The sequence below is a fragment of the Mesitornis unicolor genome, unplaced genomic scaffold (genome assembly GCF_000695765.1).
Source record: "Mesitornis unicolor isolate BGI_N332 unplaced genomic scaffold, ASM69576v1 scaffold3406, whole genome shotgun sequence".
Classification (NCBI taxonomy): domain Eukaryota; kingdom Metazoa; phylum Chordata; class Aves; order Mesitornithiformes; family Mesitornithidae; genus Mesitornis; species Mesitornis unicolor.
The window spans coordinates 1662-29376 of record NW_010192816.1 but is presented as its reverse complement, the minus strand read 5'-3'; the positions used below and the strand labels follow the sequence as shown (position 1 = coordinate 29376).

General features: G+C 42.4%; 2 protein-coding genes across 2 annotated transcripts; both read left to right on the top strand.

The window, feature by feature from the left end:
* The first annotated feature begins 314 nt into the window (after window positions 1-314).
* MYOM3 (myomesin 3) lies at window positions 315-22925 on the top strand. Its single transcript, XM_010187222.1, has 36 exons — window positions 315-421; window positions 576-650; window positions 1349-1508; window positions 1755-1912; window positions 3040-3135; window positions 3763-3851; window positions 6288-6332; window positions 6543-6683; window positions 7601-7762; window positions 8029-8170; window positions 8260-8459; window positions 8766-8819; window positions 9129-9256; window positions 9872-10055; window positions 10656-10830; window positions 11426-11547; window positions 12156-12343; window positions 12519-12645; window positions 13131-13309; window positions 13386-13500; window positions 13773-13929; window positions 14065-14174; window positions 14665-14709; window positions 14828-14964; window positions 16269-16413; window positions 16773-16832; window positions 17545-17612; window positions 17909-18019; window positions 18744-18831; window positions 19283-19321; window positions 19847-19952; window positions 20780-20943; window positions 21558-21594; window positions 21711-21733; window positions 21824-21879; window positions 22626-22925. The coding sequence occupies exons 1-36, from the start codon at window positions 315-317 to the stop codon at window positions 22923-22925; spliced, it is 4293 nt and encodes a 1430-aa protein (XP_010185524.1).
* Window positions 22926-24569: 1644 nt separating this feature from the next.
* LOC104542791 (fatty acid-binding protein, liver) lies at window positions 24570-27425 on the top strand. The gene is made up of 4 exons (XM_010187221.1): window positions 24570-24690; window positions 25703-25875; window positions 26167-26256; window positions 27317-27425. Exons 1-4 carry the CDS (start codon window positions 24624-24626, stop codon window positions 27365-27367), a joined length of 381 nt encoding a protein of 126 aa, XP_010185523.1. The 5' UTR covers window positions 24570-24623; the 3' UTR covers window positions 27368-27425.
* Window positions 27426-27715: the final 290 nt, after the last annotated feature.

Here is a 27715-nt window from a genome sequence, read left to right as displayed (position 1 = left end):
TATCCACCAGATTTAGAGCATCAGATCAGACCTAGGGAAACAAATCCACCCACGAAACACTGCCTACCCACTGTTCTGGTACAGCTTCAGCTGCCTTTAAAGACATTAATTTCTTCATTGAAAAGCATCACAAAACAAACCCCTTCCACAGTTTGAATGCCTGAAGGTGGCATTGTATGAACTTTCATTCACGGCCCTTGAATGTCAAGTCAAAGCAAGGACTTCACGATAACTTAAAGAGATTCTGTTAAGGTGTCTTATTTGAAAGCCGCTTTGTGTTTTATTCTGTTCCAGTTCATTTTTAAGTTCCCAGCATGGGGACCCGAACCTTCTTCCACCACAGAGAGGAGGAGCAGAAGGAGGAGAGGCAGCAGAGCTTGCAAATGACCTCCACAACCAGAAAGAAAAGGTTCAAAACCAGGTAAAGCCACAGAGTCAGGGACAGGCCGAGTAAAGCAGGTCTAGACAGGACTTCCTTCTCTCGGTGCTGAGCATGCACACATTTGCTGAATTTCAAGTTTGTGAAATTGCGGAACTTTGTCTGGATTCTTTTCATGTGCGTCTGCCTCTGGAAGTGAGGAAGAAGAGACTTTCAGCCTCTCAGAGTTATCCATAGCAGCCGCCCTTGCCTTGACCTCCGAAATACCACAGTAAGTCAGAAACCATTATAACTCAAATACAACCATTAGATACAAAATCACCTTTGTGTATAAGGTCCCAGGCTCCAACTCATTTTGTTGGAAGCAAAAAGAGCAGGTTCAATCAAGGAGTTCTTCCTTCAAACAGGAAAACACTGGAGCTCAGCTAAAATGCAGGGAACAAAATTATACTTCCTTGGTACCTGTGAGGATGGGTAACATTGCCTTGCTCACAAGCAAGGACTGAAGAGAAACCAGATTTCATAGAAATAAATTGAAAATATGGACTCAGATGAATAAATTAATGGTAACAGATGGGACTGCCCTTCTTTCCTAGAAATTCCTGGCAATGATCCTGCTGTCCATCCTTCTGTGATGGCAAAACAACCTCAGCAGTTACCAGATCCCTCCTCAATTTAATCCTTCTCCCCATTCACTCCCTGGGATTAAAATTGGTAAATTGGTCATACAGTGGGTCCCCTTCTTGTGCCATTGAAGTGTTGTATCTCATGGTAGCACTGCTGGTTCCTATAATCGCCTGACATTCACACCCATTCACACCATCAGCTGCATATGCAAGCTGATGTTTCAGTCCTAAGCGCTTGTTCTGATTTAACCAAAAATATGTGCTATAAAACAACAAAAACCACCAAAACCAACTCAAAAGCATTATGCTAACTTTTGCTGGCTTTTCTCATCCTCTGTTGCAGGGACTACAAGACAAGAAGAGAAGCTGACATCCTGGAGCTAGAACAGAGGGGGCAGAAGAGAATTCGGTTTGGGAATGAGATGGAAAAGTTGGAGAAGGAAGTTATTCGGAACTGCAGGCTGCTGCGAGTGAGGGCTGACCGCAAGGCCCTGCGGAGGAAGGTCAGATCAGACATCTCTATCGGTGGCAGAAATGTCATCAGGATTAACTAGCATTCCCAAGAGGATACTAAACCTAATCAAGTGTTATAACAGCCTCAAAACCATTGAAATAAGGACAAGGCCTTATACTGCTACCACTTCAGCATCATCACACGTCCCCTTGTAAAAGAACTTGTGTAGTTAGAACATAATCCCTTTCTATTGCCTTTATTTATCTATTATTTATCTATCTGTTTATTGTCATAGGCTGTAGAAAAGGCACGTGTGGAGAAGGAATACATTGAGCTGTGTTCGGGGCGAGCGCCCATGTTCTGGATCCCCCTCAGAGTGCACGCGGTCTGGGAGAGGATGGACGTGAAGCTGGCGTGCACGGTCCTGGCTTCCCCACCGCCGCAGGTTACGTGGTACGTAAGTGGGGTAACATCTGTGTGCGTTTCAGGAAGCGACCAGAGGGGTAACATCTGTGTTCTACAAGAAAGAAGGAAGGGAGAGCTTTAGAAATCACAGGAAACACTTTCAATTCTCCAGTTCCACTGTTAGGACCAGTAATGGCATTAAGCATCCAGTGGGACCTGGAGGCGGTGGACAGTCCTACAGGTTTCCTTCTGCGACAGCACTGACATTCATCCAGATGTCCCTGCTTCCCTTGGTGAATCCCTCCCTCCATCCTGCTGGCAGACTCAGGATTTAAGTCTCAGAAACAAGAATCTATTGCCAGTACTAACTCACTGCACACACACACACCGTCAAGGTCTGGTCACCTCGGATACCATGCAAGCCCTAGCACGGAACTGCTCTGGTCACCTCGGATACCATGCAAGCCCTAGTACAGAACTGTTATCACTCCTACAATTTGTAAAACACAAACCAGCTCTTTCATTTACTCAGCTTTGCGTATTTACCAAACCGCAGGAGAGGAAGTGTTATGGGCACTGGGCCTGACTGCAGCATTTACCTTTAATAACAGAGGGATGAAAAGAAATGAAAGATCATGTCAAAAACCAATTCCCAGAGTGTAATTTGATCAATTAGTTCAAGTGATTGACCATTCCTCCCATGGCAGGTTTGAAGTATGCAAACATTTGGATTACTAATGACTCGTAGGCAGCTAACTCTGCCCCTGTCAGAGCTCCCGACATCCTGTGTCCTTCAAGAACAACCTTTGCGAATTATTCAAAGAGCAAAGAGAAAACGAACCTCCCACAGACTCCCAGTGAACGCAGAGAAGCAAGAGGCATCTGCTCGAACGCCCTCTCACAACCTGTAAAGCAGGGAGCAGAAACTGAGGAGGAAGCCTCAAGCCAAGGCTCAGCTGCCCGTGGGCCGTCTGCGAGCAGCCCTAGGGAAGGGGACACGCAGGACCATGGGGGGTCTGGGTCAGCTGCAAGGCTGCTTTGGATTGATGGAGAGATCTGTAAAAGGGAATTGCCTCTGCTCCTCTTTTCTGTTGTGTCTGCCGTGGTTAATTTTAATAGAAAGTGTTCATTTTGCCAGTCACTTTTTCCATGTTGTTTCCTTTGTGTTCAACTAGGTATAAAAACGGAGTCCGTATTGATCCTCGCCTAGCCCCAGCTGGAAAATACAAGATGAAGAACAAGTTTGGGATGCTGACCCTGCACATCAGCAGGTAATGTCCGTGCTCTTGTCCGAGTTGTTTTTTCAGCTGAATAAGACCTGCTCTCCTGAAACCCCCAGTTTGTGCATGCTAAACGAAATGAGAACTCTTCTCAGATCTGACCCTGCTTGACCTTACTGTGTTGTGGCTGAGCTAAACCCTTGCCATTAGGAAGCAATCTCAATAGTTCGTGAAGTTTAAAAAATACTTTAAAAAATTAAAGCCTTACTTAGTTTTGCTCTTTTTAGGCATGGCCAAAGTTTTCTCATTCAGGGTAAGGCCACGCACATTAAGAGCACTTCACAGGCAGGCGTACCAATGTGATTTAGGATGGATCAGTGTAATTAGAATGACATTAATTCAATTCACATGATAAAGATACAGGGGTATCTTCGGTGGGACCAAGTGCTCCACAGGTCTTTTGCTTCATTACTTGAAATGTTTCGCTTTTGTGTGTCAAGAGAAAAAAAATGAGCACTAAGTAGAAGAAATCCTTGGGATCAAAAAGAAAAGCAGCTTCTTGATAAGAAGCAAATATCTACTTCTACCTTCTTAAAGGGGAACCCCTTTGAATTTGTCCTGTGCAGTATCAACAATAACTGAAACCTAAACAGAGGGGAAATGGGGTTTCTTTTCCAGATGCTCCATGGAAGACTCAGCTGAATACAGCGTTGAAGTGAAGAATCAATACGGCGAGGCGTATTCATTCGCTACAGTGCTGGTCAGGAGTAAGTAGAAAATGTTCCTTTCCTTTCAAATATACAAATTCTTTAGATTCTGCAAAATATTTGCAATGCTCTACATTACAAGAACATAACATAAAAGCACTATGGAAAAGTAAACAGAGAAAGAAGGGAGCGCTCTGTTAACAGGAGAGGAGAATTTCTCTCCATTATTAATGAGGGGAAAGCACAACTGGGTACAATAATCCTTAGCTACCACTAACGAACATGCATTTGGCTGAGAGAACGGCTTCTCTTTCTCAGTCACTTTGGGACTCAGGCAAAATCTTTCAGATTACGCATGGACACAGCAGAAATTGCACTAAATTTAGGTACTTCTGGACCGATAAGGAACAGCCTTACAGTCAAATACACAACAGGCTTAGAAAGAGCCTGCTGCACTTCTGAAGAGAAGCAAGAAATTGGTTAACAAGTACTGTGGCTTTCAAGGGGATCTCTCAGTGCAACAGTGCACAGAATTCCCCATTTCTCTCTCCAATCGGTAACTACCAAGAGCAAATACAAGATTTTCTTCTTTGGATCTGTGCTGCTCTTAAAATAACTGGTGTAGACTCCGTAGACACACATTCTGCACAAGCCAAGTCCAGACATATGGTGAAGAAAGTAAACTACCTGTACTTAAAAAGGGAAATTATATCGAGCTTTAAGAAATATGCAGTGCAGTCTCATAGGATCATAGTTTAGCTGTTCACATTTCATATATATATATATGTATATATAAACTTTGCCATAAATAGCTTGAATAGATCCAGAGAACTGTAGACAACTGAACGCTTCAGTGGGACTGACAGAGTCAAGAGAGTAATTCAAGTGGTAACAGATGAGTAAGAAGGGAACTGGTTTGCTTTGGACACCTTACTGGTCATGAAGAGATGGGTTTCTTCAACTGATTGAATTGTGAAGCCAGCTTGAACTAATGTTTCAGATGGAAGGTTCTTATTTGGTTTAGATAATGTATTTACTGTTGGTGTTTAATATACTCTTGGCTCAGTCATGGGTTATCATCCTTATTCTTTGCATGCCCTATTTGGATTACATCCGAATACCATTTAGGGATAATGATGTGTAGAGAAGAATGCGACTCCAGAATTGTAATACAAGTGTATTTTTTATGGTATCCTTCAGATCCTTTAATTAAACAGTGTCAAAATTCAGCGTATCTGGAAATATGCAGCACACTTACCAATTCTAAAGGGACATGTATGGTAGCCGAGAAAGCCTTCACTTGCAAGCCTTCCCAGATTCCTAAATTCTCCCTATCCTAATGCACAAATACAGGAGGAGTTACCAGATGTGCAGTGCCTCTGGTCTCTAAGGGCTCCTCACAGCATGTCCAGAACGCAGGAACTGGGCCTTTGCCATAAAGCAGAAGCAGCTGTCCGCAAAAAAGAATCCATGGCGATAATCACACACTCCTGCCAGTTCCCATCAGCGATTTTAGGATCAGAGCAGGGATGAGGGTAGAATAAGAGCTGTGGTTTAGCACAGAAAACCCTGGATGGGACTGCTCTCTTCACCTCTAAGTGCCTGATTAAACAGCCCTTCATCAGGTCCGATCAGCACTTCAAGCAGCTTGCAAACATTGCTCCTTGTGATTGCGCTGAGAGGCCCGCACTGTTCCTTCTCCCTCGACCCTGCCTAATGCCACCCCCGTAACATGATTCGTTCTTTTGCTATTTGCATTTAACATTCTGAAAATAGAGACTGCACCAAGGCCTTAATCCTGCCTCCACTGGAAACATTCCTCATCCCCCAGGCAGGCAATGGCCCCACGCTGTCTGGGATGCCCTTGATGCCAGGGCAGGGCTGCGGGATCCGTGGTTCCTGCAGCTGAAGTTCCCTTTCCCTAAAGACATCACCGAGGGTCCCACAGGACCTGGGATGAGGCTGTGCAAGGCCTCTTGGGCTTTCTATTTCTTTCCTTTTCAGCTGTTAACACTCAGCCCTCACCTTTTGCTTATGAGTGAGCTCTGCTACTGCCAAGGTTCATTCAGAGCAGTTATCAGTGATCCTATCTTTTCACACTTCTGATTTGCATGATACCATATTGGCAAACTCGTAGCTCTCTGTATGCTTTCATTCAGCATAACTTTCCTGGTGCAGCTTAAAAAGAAGCCAAACTTAAAAGAAAACCTCCTTTAGCTATGAGTAAGTGTGTGCACAGGAGCATTTAAAGCAGCATTGCTTATATTAATACAGACCTATGAACCATTTCTATGTAGACACATCCTCAGTTGTTCGTGAAGGTCATCAGCTATCAAATGAATTAACATCTTAGCATATGATGACACTTTGAAGGTTCACATTAAGAGCTGGTTTGAGGGATAAAACAGAGTTTGCTGAGCATCACCGTATGTTTTTCCGGGGGTAGATACACACTGGCATGAGATTTGCTGAATATATTTTCTTCTTTTCTTACAGAGTATTATGGAAAGGAGTCAGGATTTGATTCAGAAATATACAGAAGTGAGTAAATGTTATCAGTATTTCGTGTATCTTTATAGCCTAAGGCAATATGATTCTTTATTCTGAGCTATGGCTTTTCCTGTTAGCCTGACTGCACGCGAAAAGTGCAAGGCTCAGGTACCACTCTGAATACATGATAACAAATACACTACCAGAAGAAAAGCTCTGGGAGGTCTCTTTATGATGCTGACTTTTACTCTCATTTCACAGGATCCCTTTTGGCGAGAGAGGCAGATTTTGCTTTCCCACTGAAACCCTTATTTTCAAGAGAAAAGGAGCCTTTCACCCTCTCCTGTTACTTCTCTTCTGATTTACTTGAACACCAGCGAGACATTACCTGGTTCAGAGACGGTTTGTATGCAACAGCTAATTTTATAGACATTTACCTATATGATTGTATCATTTGAATTCATAGCTGTGATCCACTGCCCACAGAAGAGAATTTGGGATTCTTAAGCTGCTCTCAGTGTTTCTCAAGCTTCAAATGTTATTATTTAATTCGTATGCTTTCCTCATTTGTAAAAGGATGATAGCACCAAATTGTTGTGGGGGTGATGACATTTCTGCTCATAAGAACAGCTTAAGAGCCTTAAGTTTTACACAGTGGAAGCACCAAGCATTTGAAAAGTGGCTCTCCAGTGAAAAATCCTTCTGGACATTCTGTGTTGTTCTGCTGGCAGTCACAGATGTCAAGTTTAGCCAAGTGCGTGATCTTCTTGTGGTATTAAGTCTTGGAAAGCAGAAGCAATGCAGTAAGAAAGACTGCTGTTGCCATGCCAGAATCAGCTGTGAAAATAGCAGGACCTGGTGAGTTTTAGTGATATGGGGAGATCTGGGTAGCGTTTGTATCTCAGATCTGAAAAATATACACAAATACACCGTATGTGCCATTCCATCTTGGCTTTGAGCACCACTCGGGCAAAAGGTCTGCGTGCTGAGCAGTAATGTGTCCTCAGTTAGAGCTGGCACAGTATTTGGCAGACTGCAGAGCATCCAGTTACCTGCTGTGAACAGCACTTTTTACTCACTAATTCATTTGAATTCACATTTTATTACTCTTTTTCTCTTGGATTGCAAGCTCTGCAGGACAAGGACCATGCATTTTGCTCTGCATTTGTGTAGAGAGGGAACAGAGAGGCGCAGCAACAAAGCAGGATCAGGAGTGTCTTGCAGATCCTTCGTTTGTGGTTTTTTTGGCATGTGGGAATGTGCCTTCCCTGACTCATCCAGTTCAGGCGCAGTTTCTTTCCCCTCCTCACGCTTCACAGGTGAGCTGCTGCAGAGCTCCGAGTGTCGGGAATTAAAGTACCAAGACCAGGAGGCTTCACTGACGGTGTCGTGTGCTTACAAGGAAGATGAGGGGTTCTACACAATCCGTGTCCCCTCACTGGATGGATATAAAGAGCAGACCACTTACGTGTTTGTTAGAGGTAAAAGCAGGATTCTCTCCTACTTAGAACAAAGCTCCTTTCCTAATGCCTTGGCATAAAGGAATTCACAGCATTCGCAAGAAAATGTCTCCCAATGTTGTGCATGGATACAATTATCAAAATGTTATTTTCAGTAGTGGTTTAGGTATTAGAAATCTGACTTGTATTACTGGGATGCAGGCCCTTACATACTTGAAATTAAGCTATTGAATGAAAATTTTGGTGCAGAGAAGAAAAAAACCCACGATCACTTGGCGTTTCTCTAGATGCTGCAGCAGAAACAGCTGGTGCACCTGGATCCCCGCTCAATGTGAAATGCCACGATGTGAATAAAGACTGCTTGAGCCTTTCTTGGGTAGCACCCAGCGATGATGGAGGAAGCCCAGTCCTGGGATATTATATTGAAAGGTCTGGATGTTAATAATCCTGGAGGAAAAAAGCTCATGATCGGGTTGTGGAGAAACCACCAAGGAACTGCATGGGCTGTTTCATTCCAGGTGTGGTGCTGGGGCAGACGACTGGGTCCCGTGCAATGAGAAGCCTGTGAAAACCTGCAGGTACCCCATCCTGGGCCTTGCTGAAGGGCAGACGTACCAGTTCCGAGTAAAAGCCGTCAACAAAGCGGGCATCAGTCATCCTTCAAAACCCAGCGATCCCGTTACAACGTACGACCCCAGCAAGGACAAGAGAGTGACGGGTTTGTACTAAAACCAGGAAAATTTGCTCCTTAAGTACAACGGGAGGCTGCAGGTATAAACGAATGTCCAGATTCCCCCCATTCTCACAAACAGCACTGCAACATGCTGTGCCTCTGCTCAACCCACCTTAGTACTATTCTGAAAGGAAGAATATCAAATTACCAGTTACGACATTTCATTGTACTTGTAATGGAATGTATATAATTACACATATAATGAAATTACACAGTCCTGAGCTCTGTCTTTTCTTGACATGCCCTAATGTCCTATCTTAGTGGATAACATTGTCCTGTTTGACATTCCAGTTATCCCATACGACGAAGGCAGGACGATAGAAATTTCCAAGGATGACCTGGAAGGTAAGTTCAACCTTATACCAAGCTGTTCTCTCAGAGAGAAATGATTCTTCTGTAATAGCATGACTCTGGAGAAAACACGCTTAGGGAGATACATGGGGAAGCATCATTGTAAGCTGCACAAGGATCAGAAACTATCCTGAACAGCACAGCCTTTTATAATTCATCTTGGTTTGCCTCTATGTCCCCAAAGGGTTTAAGTCTCCTCCTTTATCTTGAATAATCTTATAGTGGGAAAACTTAATCCATTGTAAAAGAACTTTTTTCCTGCCATGTCATAACCAAAACGGAGCCTATTCTGACTTCCCCCAGGACACATTAAAATTCCCTTGCCACCCACCAATGTCCATGCAAGTGAGGTCAGAGAAGATTACGTGGCTTTGGCCTGGGACGAACCAGATCCAAGAGGCAGAGAGCCACTGACTTATTATGTGGAAAAGGTAAGACAATAATACCACGTAGAAGAGAGATTGCAGAACACAACAATTCCTTTCTCAGCTGGTCTAGAGCACAGGCAAGGCCGTTCACTGTGTCGATAACTGCAGAATTACAGCCTCAAAAACGGCTTGCTCAGCTCCACAGGAGACTTGAGCTGCGATCCTGACTCATGACACCAACTCAAGTAGTAATGATTAACAAAGAATAAACACTTAAGTTTCACACAGAAGAGCAGCAGAGCTTTAGCAAGAAGACTGCTCCTGCCCTACAGACCCTTAAGTGTGGAAAAGCTGTGAAGAACTGCACAATCATTCACTTTCCTGTTCCAAAGTAATCATTCTGGTGCTTAATTAGCATCTTCTACCTATCTCCCTTCATACGTACTCCTTGCCCATCCACTGTACCATTTCTGCTGCAAAGGGGCCCTCTGTTGCCAAGGAAGAAAAGTTTAGGTCTATCAACAAGAAATACAGCATTTATGCCTTTGGTTTGGTTTTTGGGGGGGGTTTCTTTTTAAAAAAACTACTTTCCTGTAAAGATCAGCTTTGTTATTGCTCAGGAGGGTTTTAAGCTTGAGTTACAACCTCAGTTGTAAATCATCACCTTTTTCATTACAGTCGATTGTAGGCAGCAACTCCTGGCAAATGGTTCATCTGGATACGCCGGTTAATTCCCCAAGATTTGCACTCTTTGATCTCGTTAAAGGAAAATCGTATCGTTTCCGTGTGCGATCCGTGAACAAGTATGGAATCAGTGAGCCGTCCCTGCCCAGCGAGCCCGTCACTGCTGGAGCAAAACTGGGTAATTGCTTCATTAGTATGCACTGCACTAATGGTAGGCAAAAGGAGATGTGCTACAAAAGTAACGTGTGGGATCCCCTGCTCCCCCTTCCCTTTAAACTTCATGGTATATGATTACACAGCAGTTGCTTTGATAGCAGGAAATCTCTCAAAGCCTTAAATCCTTGTTTAATTACTTTGCAGTTGGTCAGTGCAGTGTAAATCTAACCGAGCAATGATGGGGGAATTACATTTAATAAAATACGAAACAGTTGAAGCCAGTGTTTAATCCAAGCATGCTCCAGCCCTGTCTGTGTGAGAGAGGTTACACAGACCAGTAATTCCCAGTTGGAGGAATGGTACGGCGGCTGGCGCAGGCTGTTACTGGGGGCTTCAGACACAACAGCGGCCTTTGCAGGGCCAATTTCTCTTTATTTTCCTCCTGGACTGAGCTGACAGATGCACAGGCTCATGCCCACGTTCCCATTATGCAAAGAGATGAGCACCAACTTTTATTTTTCATATTCTCCCATATTAAAGCTGCCCTAGTGGTCACTCCTACTGACCTCTTCTAATTTATAAATTTTAAAAGCTCCTACTTGTGTTTTCTTTCTTCTTTTAGCTACTCTGCCGCCACCATCCCAGGTTTTAGCTTTCAGAGACACCAAGACATCGGTGGTTTTGCAGTGGGATAAGTTAAAGGATGGTCTGGAGCCTCTCGGTTACTACATTTACTGTCGGGAGACCGGGACAGACGAATGGCAAACTGTCAATAATAAACCCGTGACGTGTAACGAGTGAGTTCAGCTATTGTACAGCATGGAGAGATGAGGAGCCAACCCGGATTCTATTTCGGATTTAAAAAGAGCTCCCTTCACCTCACACACACAGGGACGCACACAACCACCACGTCCTCTTTGAGGATTAAGTATTGCTCAAAGCCCCACATTTCCATCCAAAGCCTTACTGACAGCAAAGTCTGTGTGTGTCTTCACAGGCTCTGCATCTGCAGAAGGTGGATAAACCTTGGGGCACCAGCAGAACCACATTCCAGTTTTTTGCTTGTTTTCTGGTAGAAGAAATTGGTGTCACTCACATATAAGATTTGAAAACATCTCTCGCTGGGGGGGTCACATGTCAAGCAGAAAAAGTCCATGAAAAAGTCCTATTTATTCTGCTGACAGCGCAGTGCGACACCTCTCTGTCTGATCTGCACTTACTGCCTGATTTATCGGTAGGCATTTAATGTGCCACAGCGCACTTTATTTTGTAGTGGCAAATAATGATTTTGTAAGTAACAATCCCTTATTAAAATGTGTGGCTGTCTGTGCAAAAGCCCGTTTACCTGTGCTTTGAACGGCCAAACACAGACACAGTAATTTGCTCTCCTAGATTTACTGTTCCTGGCCTGCAGCCTGGCAAAGAATACGTCTTTTGTGTGAAATCTGTCAGCGAGGCGGGACTGAGCGAAAGCTCCCCAGAAACAGATCCCATCGTCGTGAGGGCAGCTATTGGTAAGTAACGTATACACGCACGTACACACAGAACAGAGGCCCTCAAAAACGTATCTGTCATGCATAGTCATCATAATGTTGAGCAGATAAGCAAAGCAAAGCAACAGGGAGCTGATTTTCTTCTCCCTTGCAGCTTCTGTCATCAATTATTCCTGTCAAGGGTGGCCACAGTTAATGAGCGATGACTTAGCACTGTGTTACATTTTCATATTCATTTGGCACTGGTACAAGTGACCATTTTAAGTGCTCAGTTATGCTGGTATCTTGCAATCAGCACTGTGAATTTCTCCAGGGCAGTTACAAAACCCTACCAACCCCGTATCGAACCCTCCATCTTCCCCATTTTATCGACTTTTCTATCAGACAAACTGCAAAGCAACACTCGAGAAACATCTTGAGACACATCCGTGACTTTTCCTGTGACTTCCAAATAAGAACCCGGCCATTTTCAAATACATTTACACTGCAAAAGTGGTATTAGGGAGCCTTAACACAAACAGAATCACACCTGGCATGAGCACAGCCCAGTTTCTCCCATACCTACCCCTCTTTTACTGACCCACAGCTCCCAGACCTGCACTGAACACCACCGTGTTTTCTCTCCGCAGCTCGTCCATCAGCACCGCACGGGTTTGTTCTGCTCAGCTGTGGGAAGGCTGAGATGACCATTGGCTGGAAACCCCCGAAACGCAAGGGAGGAACCAAGATTCTGGGTTATTTCCTAGACCAGCACGAATCATCTGAACCAGACTGGCATGAAGTCAATATTCAGCCAATTCCTCAGCGTGTTTACACGGTATTCATTCCAGATATCACACTGCCCTTCTTCAAGCACAGTGGGAACCATGGCTATAATGAGGGTTGAGCTGGTTTTCACCCATTCCCTCTAGTCTAGAGCTCTTTCCCACCCTCCCAAGACCACAACCATGCAGGGCCGTACCAATAACCTGTTTGCATCTCTGAACCCCAAGGTCCGCAGCCTCGAGGAGGGTCACCTGTATGAATTTCGTGCCTGTGCAGTGAACATGGCCGGCGTGGGGGAAGTATCCGAACCCAGCGACTTGTTCAAGTGTGAGGAATGGACAATGCCAGAACCAGGTACCTCTCACGTAAAAACAGCCAGAAGAATAATACCAATATACCAGATATCTCCTCACTTCCGTGAGGCCAAGGGACTTCTGAAAACTCTGGGTCTGCATGAGGGTGGCTCCCAATACAGAAAAGCACACAAACTTGTAGGGAAGGTCTGATTCAGATGTAGGGCATTATTCCTGCATTACACAGATACAGCACCCAGGTATTTTTAATAATCTTGGTTCCAGAGAATGAACAGTCTCAATCTAATATCTTCATGTCTTTGTATATTTGTATATCACAGCAAATCAAGTAACATTAAAGCAGCTGGTGCATGTTTTTTCCTAGAACCTACCTCTGCAGTTGATTAGCATAGAAAGCATCTCCTATGGACCCACTATTCACTTGTTATCATTAAACTCTCTGCTTTCTCATCTCAAACCCCAACAAAGTGCACCCGGCTGCGTTTTTTACTGTCACTGTCTGACAGCCCACCCTCCTGTGAGCAGGTCCCCCCTACGACGTGAAGTGCTCTGAGGTGAGAGACTCATCCCTGATGCTGCGCTGGGAAGCGCCGCTGTACACAGGAGCAGGCCCTGTCACAGGGTATTACGTGGACGTGAGTGAAGAGGGCTCAGAGGAATGGAAACAAATCAATCAGCAGCCCATAGCCACCACCCATATGAAGGTCTGTGTATGCTCTTAGCATCCAAGTGTTGCTTCTCAGTCAGTCGTACGTTGATTTCTGCCACTGTTTCCTGCAGGTTTCAGATCTGGAGACAGGGAAATGTTACATTTTCCAAGTGCGAGCACTGAACAAGGCCGGAATTGGGCCCCCTTCGCTCCCCTCAGATCCTGTGGTGGCTGAAACCAAACCCGGTATGAAACTACAAGTGATGAGGTTGTGTGAGTCTGTAAATACTGTGATGGTTCCAGTAAAAAACTGCTTTATGAAACAGCAGCTACATGTTTCGTAGCAAGAAAGAACCTCGGACGAAATAAAGCTTAGGAAACCAAAGTGCCAAGATGAATTTGCTCCAGCTGTACACTCTGGCTTTTCTTTTTTTATTATTTTTTGAGTTAATGTCCAGTAGCTAAGCCCTGATCTGTTCTGGTCCAGAATGTTTTGTGGAATTTGTTTTCTCATTCAGGCACAAACGAAATCGAGCTTGGGGTCGATGAGGAGGGTTTCATTTACATGGCTTTTGAAGCTCCTGAGAAGAACGACTCCTCGGAGTTTATCTGGTCAAAGGACTACGAAGGACCACCAGATCCTGACAGAGTTCAGGTGGAAGAGAAAGGCAATAAGTGAGTATATAATCTTCTCTGAGACCGTTAATTGTGGACTGTCGAATGAAGAACGCATTGCATTCTGTTATAAAATGCATAATTTTTGAGGAAAATACAGATTTCATTACTATTATTATTATTTTTATTTCTAAGATCTAAGCTTATACTGAAAGAGCCGTCAGAAAAGGACCTGGGTGTATATTCAGTGGAGGTCACGGATGTGGATGATGATATCTCTGCCAGCCGCACTTTAACAAAAGAAGGTAAAAACTCATCACTGACAAGAAGAAAAATCTCATGTGCCATAATCTTCTAATATTAGATGTTTAGAGGAAAGTTTCTCATAGAGGAATAGTAAGGGACTGATGTCACTTAATGACAGTGGCATCATTAGAAAGATGTTTCCCATTCCTTGAAGGCTCGGGTTTCTTTCACAGTCCCTAAGAAAAGATTCCCTGCTCCCGGAAGGTCGTTTTTCCATTCCAGCTCAGATTTCACACACAGCCACACTACCACAGCGATCCAAAACTTCTTTAACATGTTTCTTGGATTGACACAACCAACATTTTTATCAGATATAGCTAAGAATTATCATCACAACCTTTTCTAGTCCTTCCCGATACCAAATGTTTCGTACTTATTATCTTCTTGACATAAATAAACCTCACTAATAAACTAAGTCAAATGGATACAGTGACTTTGTGTTGGCCTAGTTGTGCTAATCTAAATGATTTGTTATTCTTTGCATTTCAGACCTGGACAAGCTATTGAAACGCAGCCATGAAATCAGGAACCCACGTAAGTCAAACCAGTAAGAAACCTGTACAGACTGCGAAAGGGGAACCCTGGCATGACCCTGGCAGAGCCAAATCCTGTGGTTTGCCTCTGAATTTCCCTCCGTGGTTCCGTTTCCCAGTGATCAAGCTGATCTCCGGCTGGAACATCGATGTTCTGGAGAAAGGAGAAGTGCGGCTGTGGCTGGAGGTCGAAAAGCTGTCACCAAACGCAGAGCTGCATTTAATCTTCAATGACAAGGAGCTCACCAGCACTCCGGTGCGTTTGGGTTTGGATTGTTTTTAACTCTCACTTCCTTTCCCTCTGCTGAACAGGGAGATGGAGCAAATGGGTACGTTCCCAGTTTTCTAAACTCCCACCACATATTTTGGTGTGTGTTTTTTGGAAGACTCTAGGGCTTGGTTTTCCACTGTGCATAACCAGAAAGCCAAGCTGATTCTCAGGCTGCCCAGTCCCAGTATCGAGCAAGGCTGCAGCACTGGCGCTGTTATTGTGATATCCCTTGGTGCTATGGTTGCAAAACCTTCAGTGCTGACACTCGGAGAACGTCCCCTCCTTACCCAGCTCTCCTGTATCCATCCCATCCCGAGAGGCTGCAGCTGCCAATCTTCCTGCTGCAGAGATTTCTCTTTTATAAGGGGATTTTCTAGCACACCTCAGCCACGTGTCATTCATCTGATGCTACAAATGCCCCTGTGCAGGACAGACAGCTCTGTCTCGGATGAACAAACTCAACCCATTTCAGTGGCTGCTAAAGAAATCCCATCTCTCACAGGGAGTCAGGGTATTTTTCTTCTGCTTTACCAAGCAAAGCTGCAAGCTTCCAGCCTGTCTCTTTGAACCGAATACAGATACATCTCATGAATTCTAAGAGCAGATGAAAGTGATTTATTTCTCAGCTTGGGGCACTGGAAATAACACTGCATTATGTGTTACTGTGCACTCCAGCCTTCTGATACATTTTAAAAGATGTTCATGCCTCTGCCTTGTCTTCCCATAACAAGTTAATATTATAACATTTTAAAAGTATTTGGAATGACAGGACCAGAGGGGAGAACAGTTGCGAATGAAGAACAAAATAAATCATTTGGCTGTCAGTTAAATGCAGCAATGCCAAGATAACACAGAGAAAAGATACAGCAGAGGGATAGGATTAGGCCAAAGAATTTCAGAGCTTTTATTGCAACGTTGGGGTTTTATAAAGCCATGTGTAATAAACTTATTGAAGGCTTTATTATCAAAACTGCCTTTTCGACACCGGAGAACTGACACGGTCATGCAGGATTATGAAGTGTTTGTCGAGCTCTTTGTAACGATAATATTTGCTTAGAGCAAACAAGGCAGTAAGGCATAAGGATGGCATTTGTGTTTAAGCACCTGGCAGGTTTCAGGGTGTACGTAGGAAAGCAGTGCTTACATGATGTCAAGAGGGTGGCAGTGTTACTCACCATTGCCCAAACACGCAGAAGGACCGAAATGTCTGGATGCTGTAGGAGATGCTGTGCTGGGACCTGGCCCTGCAAAAGCCATTCGGTTTCTCATATTTGCTTTGTTTTACACAGACACATAAAATAAACTTTGTCAAAGAAAAAGGTCTCGTGGAACTGATAATCCAGAACTTCTGTGATGATGACAAAGGGACGTACATAGCCCAGCTGCGAGATGGGAAAGCTACAAATCAATTCACCCTAGCGCTTGTGGATGAGTGTAAGTGGAAATTCAGGATCAAATATAGACTGCCATGCTCAGTGGAAAGTTTTCAAGGCACTTAAGGCCCCAGAGTATTTCTGACAGCTATAATGGCACACTGGGAATGGGGAGAGCAAATAGTTCTTCTAGCACGCTATTTGAAGTCCAGGAATCGTGTAAGAAATTATCTGAATTACTCTTCAACATAAATTGAAGCTTTTGGTCTTATAAATAGGGTCCTTCATTATAAAAACGGTCTGCTAAAGCAAAATATCCACCCCTAATGAGAATACTTCTGTATTATTCAGAAATTACTACAGTGTTACACTGAGCAGTAGCGGGGGTTTTGTTGACTTTGCCCCTTGCTGTTCTCACAGGTTTTGCTAAAGTTGCAGAGGAGGCCGATGCGAAACGGAGAGAATGGAAGAAAAAGCAGGGTAAGACGAGCTGAAGGTGAATGACTCCCCAGAACTATTCCAACGTACGGCAAAACCAAAGCAAAGCTATTTCACTGCCTGCTCTAAATACTTTTCTTTACCATCTTTGAAGTGTGTTACTTAAGCTCATTAATACAGTAGGATAAGATTCCTTAAGATAGTCTGTCCTGCTCTTAAAAATCAAAATATTTCAAGTTTTAGCCATGCTAGCCACAATCCTCAGTACAGATCTTCTGCATCAGTGCTGGAACACTGAACATTTTTAATCCTGACAATTTTCCTGTTTCAATGCACACCATGTAATTACGATCCACTCACCCTCCTTGTCGAAAATGGATTCTCTATATAAGTTTTAAAAGAACCATGCACTCCACTCCACTTCCATGTTATTCCCAATCTTATACAAATGAATAAGGAAGTTTATAAAACAGTTTCAGAGAAAAAACACTACAAATAGAAAGGTGATGCCCTACCCAGTCACAAAGAACTGGTTAGGCAGCATCATTAACTACATTTTAGGATCGGATTCCTCAACAAAGATACATTACCATTACAAAAGCAGCAATCATTAGATGCTCTCACTGGTCCCTGTTGCGTGTGCATTCCCTCCAGCCCGCACTGCTGGGATTCACCCCTAGATGGAGGCATTTCTGTAGGATACACTTGAGAGCTGTGCAAACGCATTGCAAAAGACATTTCTTTTCTTTTCTAGGTCCACATTTTATAGAGGATTTGAAATGGAAGGTTACTGAGAACTGTGAAGTACTCCTTACCTGCAAGGTACACACAGCTACGTGATGCAACTGCGCAATCTGAATTCCTTTAGCGTTACATTTGAAATGTGAATTGTAAGGGTTTACTGTTAATTATGAACAGTGCTCATCCAAATGTTTATCTGCAGAGCAATGGAAGTTAAGAGACAGTATATCTCGGTCAGAAATTTTAATACAAAGGGAGTTTCTAATATTCTGCAGCAATCCTCTAATGCAAGTGATGGTTCATATTAGGAGGACACCTAGGCATTCAGAAATAAAATGCATTTGGGACCCTGACTTCTAAATGTTGACTTCAAACAGGCGACAAACCTGAGGAAGGACACCAGCTTCGAGTGGTTCTTCAATAAGAAATCCCGAGCAGGCGGCGCGTTTGATCCGCAGACCGGGATAGGAACGCTGCGTATCCAAAAGGTGAAAACATAAAGCAACTTAAAGGCTTTGGTGATCACGTGAAAATGCAAATAATATGGATTGATCTCATTGACATTCACTGTGCGTTCTGGGTAGTGCCCACAAAATAGAAGGAATTGGACAAATGCTGAGAAAAGCACAAAAGAAACCATTTGTCATTATAGTTGCATAGATCTGAATTAGAAATAAGATGCATTTCACAGCGAGTGGCTGTTAAATGTTTAACATGTCCTGAGCAGCTAAAAGGACAAGTGTGGGCTTTTCAGGTGGTGTGATCAGGACCGGTTGTCTATTCTGGAGCTGAGCTTTAGTAACAAAAAGAATAAATTACTGAGCTCATGTCAGCAAAAACTGAAGGAAATGTTATGGCTTGACCTATAGAGAAGGCCCTAACTGTGTAACACCACCAAGGGCACCCAGTGCTCCAGGGTGACTGAGGGCAAAAGCTGAGATACTGACTCCTCACAGCTGAAAACATCAGTTCATGATGAACCAGGGCACTCTCAAACCTTTCAAAGGAGATTCTGGGGCAAATTGCCCTTTTTTGCCCTCATTTTTGGTCAGGTCAGCCAAGTCCATTGGAAGGGAAGAAAATCTCAGCTTTCTCCCTTTTCCAAAGGAAAATATTTCAATATGTGAAAATTCTCTTGTGGATCAGAGTGTGTGTGTGTTTGATTTGGGTTTTTTTAAATAAATATTACATATGTACATACGTATTTGCTAGATAACCAAAGCAGATGAGGGCCAATACAGAGCACTTGTTTCAGATGATCGAGGAGAGGACTACACCCAACTTGATCTGACTAAAGGAGGTAAGAGAACCTTGTGTCAGGCAATAATACACACTCACACCCCTATTTAAAAACAAAATTCATAAGGTTCTACCACACTGTTAGTTACAACAGTACCTTCACTTCAGCTCTGCATCAATCAGAAGGTTCTGCTTCCCAAGATGAAACCCTACCCTGACATCTGGAACGTTTCATTCAAACCCAATACGAAAATCTGCTTTCTGTGAGGCAGTCTGTTGCACACATTGAGTGCTAAGGAAGAGAGAAGCATCTAAATTTAGTAAGAAATGCCCAACATCTAAAAATAAATGAGTCAGTGGCAAAAACTCCATTTCCAGTAAGATCTGCAACAGAAAAACCAGATAACTACCCAACAGGATACATCCTAAACTTGATGAAATTAAGTTTGTAGATCAGATGTGATTTGTTAAATATTGTATTTATAGACATCTAAACCTTTATGTCTTTGCAGCCTTTGAAGACCTTCTCAAGGAGCTGTGCAGGATCAGTGGTGCGTCATTTCTCACCAGCTGATATTGTAGTAATAGAAGGGGAGAAAGGTGGGTGCCATGCTCAGAGTAAACTGCTCAGGAGCTGTCCCAGGGTGTGGATCCAGCACAATCCCACCCATTTGCTGTTCCTCTAGAAACACCGACAAACCATCAAGAAGGGTGGTCAGTAAATAAACCCAGGGCCATAAAGCCCTCTGCACTTACAAATTAATTCTGTGACATTTCCATGCCAGCAGCCTGCTCCTCGTCACATCGCCTGTAATGTGACTTTGGGCAAGTAGGACTATTTCTGTCTGTGAGGTGTATGTTCCAGACCCAGGTCTCTAGAAGAGATAGTGACATTTTTCTACCGGCTGCTAAAAGATCCAGGGTCTTCAAGAGGCAGGACAGCATCCAGCTTTCAGCTAGCCACACTCTCCAGAGAGAAATGTTAATAAGTCACTTGGGATTTTGTTTGTGTAGCATGTAAAATTGTGCATTCTTGAATGGCCTCCTCAATTTAAACCTTTCATTTACACCATTAGCTCTTTCTGCTACACCTCTGAAAATTCAGCCTACTGAAGAAGGCATCAGAATCTACACAGACGTGAAGTACTACACAGACTACATGAAAACAACGTGGTATCACAAGTGAGTCCCCAGCAGAGATTTGCAAGGGTTCTGGGGCACGGCTGCTTGTAACTGTTTATCGTCAAAATGAAACGCGCTGGGCCTGAGCCCGTAGCTTTTTAAGGGAATCTAACGGTAGAGTTGTCTGAGTAAGGGCTGAGAAACACAACGTGCTCTGCATCCTGGAGCATGCCTGGGAATTCCCAAATGAGCACGCATGTGATTTTTACCTTAGCACTGCAGAAATATTTTTAAGTTAACAATTTTACTAGAAGAATAATGATGCATTTAAGGTACTGCTCAGTTACAGCCACCTTGGTCGCAGACAGGAAAAGAAGTTGTTGGTTTTTTCAAATTCTTTATTTTTACTACTTTGCACTTCCCTAAACCACCCCGCTCTCCCACTCTGAATAACAAATATTCCCAAACATGATAACATTCTTTCCAAACACTACCTAATTTAGCCTCATAATGTCTTCACAAAACAGAGAAATGTTGTTTTACTAGATACCACCCACACACGTAGATAAGGAGGCCAATTTTTAATAACGTTTAAGGGCTAAACACCTACAAATATTCAACAGCGAAATCCTATTTAATCTCCTAAATAGGAACTAAGAGGTCTTTTGTAGGGTTTGCAGAGCCTTGGCAAACTGCCTAAAAGCACAGCCAGAGGCCACAGGAGGTTTTCAAAAGTGACTGAGTACAAAACCGTTGTTCATCAAATGAACAGTGAGGTCTTGACTCCCACTCGTTCATTCTAACCAGGATAGGGCTAAAAAAAGTTAGCGCTCTATTTTATAAAGCTCTGCTAAATACCACTGAAATGATATCATTGGTTTACTTAGGGAGAAACAACTGGAAAGCCGTGACAGGCTGAAAGCTGGGAGCACAATGAATCAGATCTGGCTTCACATACTGAACCCAACGGATGCAGATAAGGGAAAATACACCCTGGAGTTATTTGATGGGAACAGCTCTCGCAAACTGTCAACCGACTTGTCTGGACAAGGTAGGCTGAGTCAAACAGCACCGACACAGCCGTGAGCCAAACCTCAGCCGCTTTCCAAGATTCCTTCAAATCACGGGCTGTGATTCCTCTCTCCACTATTTGAGCTGGAGCCGCTGTACCATGACAGCACGCTAAAAAAATTGGGTTACGAGAGACAGCAGAGTGCCCATAGAAATAGGAGGAAATGCAGGGAGCGGAGAAGCACGCAGCAGAAAGGATTGAAGGCTGGAGGGAGCCTTCTGCCACAGCTGGGGAAAGGACGAGTGGGAGGGCAGCTGCTCCTGGGATGTGTCAACTCCTCCACAGACCAACAGAGCTTACAGGGGGCGTCTTGGGAAAGAGAAAGTGGCTTCAGGTTTACAAAGACTTTCCCAAACTGTTCAAAATTGGGTTTTTTTTTGCTTCTCTAGTGGGAGTACTAGATCCCACTTATTTCAGTAGTATTTAAATAGATTCATATTTCCTTAAGGCAGATGTAGGTACTGTCTAGGTGATAATTATAGATATCTATGTGCACAAATACCTGTAATTCCAGCATCAATGCATTACCTTAAATCTACTAAGCTAAATGAAATACATGGCAACTTTCCCTAAAACCTCTTCATTCCTTGCAGCCTTTGAAGATGCCCTGGCTGAGCACAGGAGGCTGAAGTAAGTTCCTGCCTAAGTATTTCCACAGCTAAATCTATTTTGAGAGTAATTTTCTGTATTGAGAATACAATGCCTAATAAATAAAACCCCGGTAATTTCTTCTCTCCCATGTTCAGGGAAGCAGCAATAGCAGAAAAATGTAAGTAAATTAGATTCCTTCTTTCTGCGAAACAAAGCCAAGCGGCACACTGATAAATAAAACTAAAAGGTCCTATTTGTTCATTCCCAGGTCGCGCCAGGGTTGTTCAAGGTCTGCCAGATGTTGCCACCATCATGGAGGACAAGGTAATATTGAGTAACTCTTCGTACACTTGGCCCTTGGACAGACATAGAGGAACTGACGGGGAGAAAATCACTTGTTTTCCCCTCCTGTGTTCCCGGGAACTTTTCTGAGCTCCCCCAGTTGCCGAAGGTGTGAAGTGGTACCCTCCACAGTACGTGTATCAGCCCCCATATTCTTGATGGTGCTTCCAAACATGCCCATCTTTCTGCACACAGAGGTGCTCTTTGTGACCCAGAACCTCTTTCTTGCAGGTTTCGGGTGTTATTGCCTCCTAGATCTGTTTCACAGCCAGATCCTTTCTGTCATCTTCCCATTTCATAGGATAAGACTGAGGCCTTTAAGTGCTGAACCTGATTTTCCCATCACATCAACTTGCTGCTTACATTTCAGAGCCACATTCCCCAGTCACATTCCCCAGTCACATTCCCCTTTACTGGTACATGGGCAGAATAAAACTCCTGTAAAGTAATTGCACATTCACCATGTGCCCATTTAAGCGTCACTTTACAGTGCAAGAAAGCTATCAAAAGTCAGTAGCACAAATACGAGTCAGGCCCAGTGAATTCAGTCAGGTTAATCCTGATTATACTGGAGAATAATTCAGGAAAAGGAGTGGACAGTCCTAGAATTTCACCTATTTGAAAATCTAAGAGAATTTATTTTTCTTGTTTTCTCAGCAACTGAATTTCCTCACTCATTTATATCTTTATATCTTCATAATCTATTTCTGCTACCTGTTTTACAACAGACCCTGTGTTTAACTTGCTGTGTGTCTGGAGAACCTTACCCAGAAATCACTTGGTTCAAAAATGAGAAGGTTATCGTCTTTAAAGACCGTTACAAGATGGATGTGAAGGGGTCAGTTGTCACAATTACCATAGAGAAAGTCTGCAATGAAGACACGGGAAAATACAGCATCTATGTCAAGAATAAGTACGGTTCTGAAACAGGGCAGGTCACCATCAGTGTCTACAAGCACGGAGAGATACCAATAGGAATGGATGACGAGCAAGTCCCAGTGGGGATTACAATGAAAAAACCTAAATAAATTAGTCATACGTCTCACTGAATTGAAAAGGAATTTAACTCCTTTGGATTCCTTTCAGTGCCTCTGCTCCAAAATTCAGGCTCATGGCTCTGTTTTTATTTCAGCAGTATTTCAGTATTTTTATTCTGGTAGTTGCTAGAAAACATTTCTCGGGTGTGTGTGTGGACACGTGCGTACATGTGGATGTTCAGCTTACAGAGAAACTCTTTCCTCGTAAATCTGGGATAAATACCAGAGGATTCACATATGAGAACCAGGCTTTCAGTAGAGTTTTTTGTATTAAATCACTATATGTTACTTATTATCTTGTAGCTGACAAATGCTTGTGTGTATTATTAAACTTATACCCACGGTGACACCTCAGCACTGTTATCAAGTACGTCCATCGTGAAATCAACTGACCCGTGTGTGTATGGGAAGTCAAGAATTTTCCTAAATACTGAGCTGAATCAGGGCCCTGAAGTCTGCACCGTTACAAATCTAAGCTGTGTGGGAGGAAAACAAGGCAGTGACATTTTCAAGGCTTGGTTCTTTACAGAGGAACACGTTCAGGTTCTGTATCTACTGGCACACAGTAATACATAAATACGGCCTTATTCATTATCAGTACCTCATCCTTGCTACTCCAGTATTATCAGATGTAAATGTCATTACAGGATCAGCTCTTTGTGCATGAATTTGCTTTAAAATTACATACTGAAAAAGAAGTTGTGAATTTGTAAGAAAAAAGATCAGTATTGGTTTCCTATTTAAATAGAAGAATGATTTAGCGGTATGGAGTAATAAAAGTTAACTCAGAAAGGTCACCTACCCCTGGGATACAGCCTCTGTTTGAATTAAGCAATATAATTGCAAGACACATAATCTAATGAGTGCCTTCCAAAATCAACAGCCATGCTTGCACAGACAGCAAGGAATATCACTCAATGGTTATAATGAGTAAGGAATTCTTGGTGCAATTGGTGAGAAGAAAAATAATACATCCTGTTTATTTCTTTCATTTCAGTCTCCAAGCAATGATCCACGTCTTATTGTACCTTTAATCTTCTATGTATGCAGTGATTATTAAAAATATAATAATAATAAACAATTTAATACAGCTGTAGATGCACATTACTGACATCTACTGGGTGAAGTCATCACTGACGGTCCCACTCCAATCGGTTTCCCTGTCCTCAAGCAACTGGAGACCCACAATTTTGGAAGTAGCAGCTGTGGATTGTAATCCCACCATTTAAGGTCCATAGCAGAGAGTATTGTGATAATTAGGAAGTTCCTGCTGTAAGTCACTAATTACCTTGCCTCTATTGTAACTTGTGCCATTTTATCTGAAGAATTCTAACCAAAACACAGAAAATGTATTCAGCACAGAAGTTGTGAGCAAAAAGAAAACAAATTAATCCATACAACACTTTACAGCAATTATGAATAATTACATGAGTTCAGTAACCCACAATAAACATAACATCCCAAACCAGCTGGTCAAGGTAAGACTTTCTACAAAGCAGAATGAACTAGAGGTTATGATCACTAAGAACAAATAAATGATTAATAATTGTTACCTCATGGTTAATAATTAGCCAGTCATCTCACAATTTGGGCTGGCCTTTCCCTTTCCATAAATAGCATCTGAATGACCAGGAGAGCCCTCGCTCTCCTGCCAGCATCACTGCCCTAACCCGCATTATAACACCTGCAATGGCATTCAATGGGACCTGGCAGGTCTACGCTCAGGAGAACTACGAAGAGTTTCTGAAAGCTCTTGGTAAGTGTCTAGTTCTTTTTGAAATAATCTGCTGGGATTGCAACACACATTTTGCACAACATCTTTTATTACTGTATTCCTAATTTTGTTTGTATGACAAACTACCCACTGCCAGGTAAGTCTGTTATGTCTAATTTGGAAATGAAAAGGAGCTGGAAATTGTACAAATCAACATAGAAAGGTTACAGACAACCCCCAGATCCCTACGTTAACGTTAGATGAGGCCCTCATGCAAGAAGAGGTATATCAGAAATCAACTTGTTTTGATTAACACATAGGTTTATAAATACATTTAACTAGAAACAAGTTGTCAATGACGTATACAGATTCCCAATGTGCTATTAGTAATGCAGGCATTTTCTGCAGCCCTAGTGATTAGCATACACGATAGCTGTTAGTAATCTGTGAGGAATAGACTTGTTAGTTATGACTTGGTAGGTGTCTACATCAATAAAAATGCACTTACCCTCTTGGCAATCTTGACAAAACATTCACATTGGGGTTCTGAAGAGTATGTAAGAGAGAATTCGGTAGCATAAAATTCAGTTACAGTTGAAAAGCCTAGTCAGACAGTATGGTGCTTGAACCAATCCCTCAAATCAAATCACACCAGGGACACCCTGAGAAGGCAATTTGGGGTTACTTGCACTGTTCCAGCTCTGACCAGATAGATAACCCCCACCTCCAATCTCTCTGGGAAAAGGTGAGGGAAACAAAATAAAACACACATGGTTTTCATCATGGAGAAGTGTCATCACATGGCAAGCCATTACTGAAAGAAACAATACACATTCTGACACAAGACTAACAAATAGAATATCAACATCTATAGAGACTAGATGGAATGGAACAACATGCCTATAGAGAAGTGAGGAATCCAAAACAGGATTTGTCTTTTAACCTGGGCATCACTTTCTATTATTGGTTTGTACCTTTTGCACCTTTATCAGAGGAAATGATTTGCTATTTTCTACCAACACGCTACTTCATAACAGAAATGCCTTCTTTACAGCATTGTCAGATGAGATTATCGCAGCAGCCAGAGATATTAAGCCTATTGTTGAAATACAACAAAAAGGAAATGACTTTGTTGTGACATCAAAAACACCCAAGCAATCTGTAACAAACTCATTTACGCTTGGAAAAGAGGCTGACATTACCACTATGGATGGCAGAAAGCTAAAGGTAATGCACTTCACGAACGGGCTTTGATCTCTTTATTCATCTTTATACTTCAGTTTCTGTGTATGAGTGAAACTTGTTTGTACCATTTCCATTAGCACACATTTCTATCAATTCAACAAACAGAAGGGTTTCTTCTATAACTCTTATTAAAATGCTGTGGTCTCCAGTTAAATTTAGCAGATGTGATCATGAAACACTGGTATCATTTACTTCCTATTTCTGCCCTCCTCTATTTATTCTCACTGAATTCCAAAATCTAAAACTTTTAAATTTTTAAATCTGCTCCAACAGTGTACTGTGAACATGGTGAATGGGAAGCTTGTGTGCAAATCAGATAAATTCTCTCATGAGCAAGAAATTAAAGGAAGTGAAATGGTGGAGGTAAGTGTTAGACAATACAATAATGGCACATTAAGAAAAACGCTGAAGGAAAAAATTGTTCTCTGTTGATTAGCTCTCAGTGTGGGCTCAATAACTTAAACAAATCCTGGTCCCAAAATTATGACATTACTTGCAGAATGCCTTCCAGGTGCTTCAACCTGCAGATACAGAATTGTAGTATTTCAAACTAACCACAGTGAGTGGAAAATACTGTTAGTATCCTTTATTATTCCTGTTTCTTATTAAAATCAACTGCCTTAGATTACTCTCCTTTAAACATTGCTCATAAACTTAATGCATCCTGCTCCACAAATCTTTTTTATTCATTACTACCCTGGGGCCAATTCTAGGCACTGAAGTGTGAAGGGCTTTAGCTGCTGAGCATGTTGCAGAAAGGCTCTTTATAAATTCCTCTGGATTACTACAGCAGTGTCTCCACCCTTAGCTTTATCCACAGCATTAGCTCCGAAAAGAAAGTAAAGGCCGAGTCAATCCTGAAAATTTCCAATACACTCCTTCTGCCAACAATTCTTTAAAGTTCTTGAGTTCAGTACTGACAAAGAGCTTTTCACTTTAGAGTTAAGCTCATGTGGCTTCTAAGTGACCACTTGGGTAAAGACTACTTCAAGAATGACAGATAACTACATTAAAGTTATATGTTTTGGACATACTTTCTAAGATAATTTAGTCTCCATACTTTTCTAACATGAAGTAAGCAAAACACCAGGCAATAGAACCCATTCGTAGTTGAGACAGTGGATTTCTATAGCAGGAAGCATATTTTTCTTGCAGTATCTATGATACCCCTTAAAACAGAGTGATAAAATGTAGCTGATGGTGTTTATATTTAGATTTTTCCATCTTCAGAACTAGTTCTGTAAAAAAAAACCTCCTTGGCATGAATTTTAGACACCAATTTATAGGCAGGTACTGTAAATGTATTTTCTCGTGGAATAAGATGGACTTATAAATGAATTACAGAAACTTCTAGCCACTTACCTATAAATGGATTTCCTAAAGTCTAAATGAAAAACAAATTATGCATATTTGTCTTCTACAGACTATGACTTTTCGTGGTGTAACACTTGTCAGAAGAAGCAAGAGAGTTTAAGGACAGATCACCTTCTTTGTGACATCTTTACATACCTAAAATAAAGTGCAGTTTCCACAAGGTGTGATCTTTGTTATCTGAAAAAAAAACAGTACAGAAAATAGTTATGATTTCTATGCTCCTTCCACACACATCACTTCCATTCATCACTTCCCATTACTGTAAGTCTGTGTTTTCCCTGAGTACACTTACAGATCCCTTCTGTACCCAAGTGACAGAAATCTGCCTCCCAGACAACCAGACCTGGCCATTAACTGGAACATTATGATTTATCATAATTATCCTTGAGAGTGGACAAAAGCTGACATAAATGCTTCTTGATTTCTTACATACTCAGTGAACATATTC

What these genes read in the sequence shown, in the direction of transcription:
- MYOM3 (XM_010187222.1), top strand. Translation starts at nt 315, where the DNA reads ATGGGGACCCGAACCTTCTTCCACCACAGAGAGGAGGAGCAGAAGGAG. An exon ending in GGTGGCTGAAACCAAACCCG is followed by an intron (nt 13,501 to 13,772) that starts GTATGAAACTAC and finishes TTTCTCATTCAG; the next exon opens with GCACAAACGAAATCGAGCTT. An exon ending in CCATGAAATCAGGAACCCAC is followed by an intron (nt 14,710 to 14,827) that starts GTAAGTCAAACC and finishes TCCGTTTCCCAG; the next exon opens with TGATCAAGCTGATCTCCGGC.
- LOC104542791 (XM_010187221.1), top strand. Translation starts at nt 24,624, where the DNA reads ATGGCATTCAATGGGACCTGGCAGGTCTACGCTCAGGAGAACTACGAA. An exon ending in AGAGTTTCTGAAAGCTCTTG is followed by an intron (nt 24,691 to 25,702) that starts GTAAGTGTCTAG and finishes CCTTCTTTACAG; the next exon opens with CATTGTCAGATGAGATTATC. An exon ending in AAGGAAGTGAAATGGTGGAG is followed by an intron (nt 26,257 to 27,316) that starts GTAAGTGTTAGA and finishes TGTCTTCTACAG; the next exon opens with ACTATGACTTTTCGTGGTGT.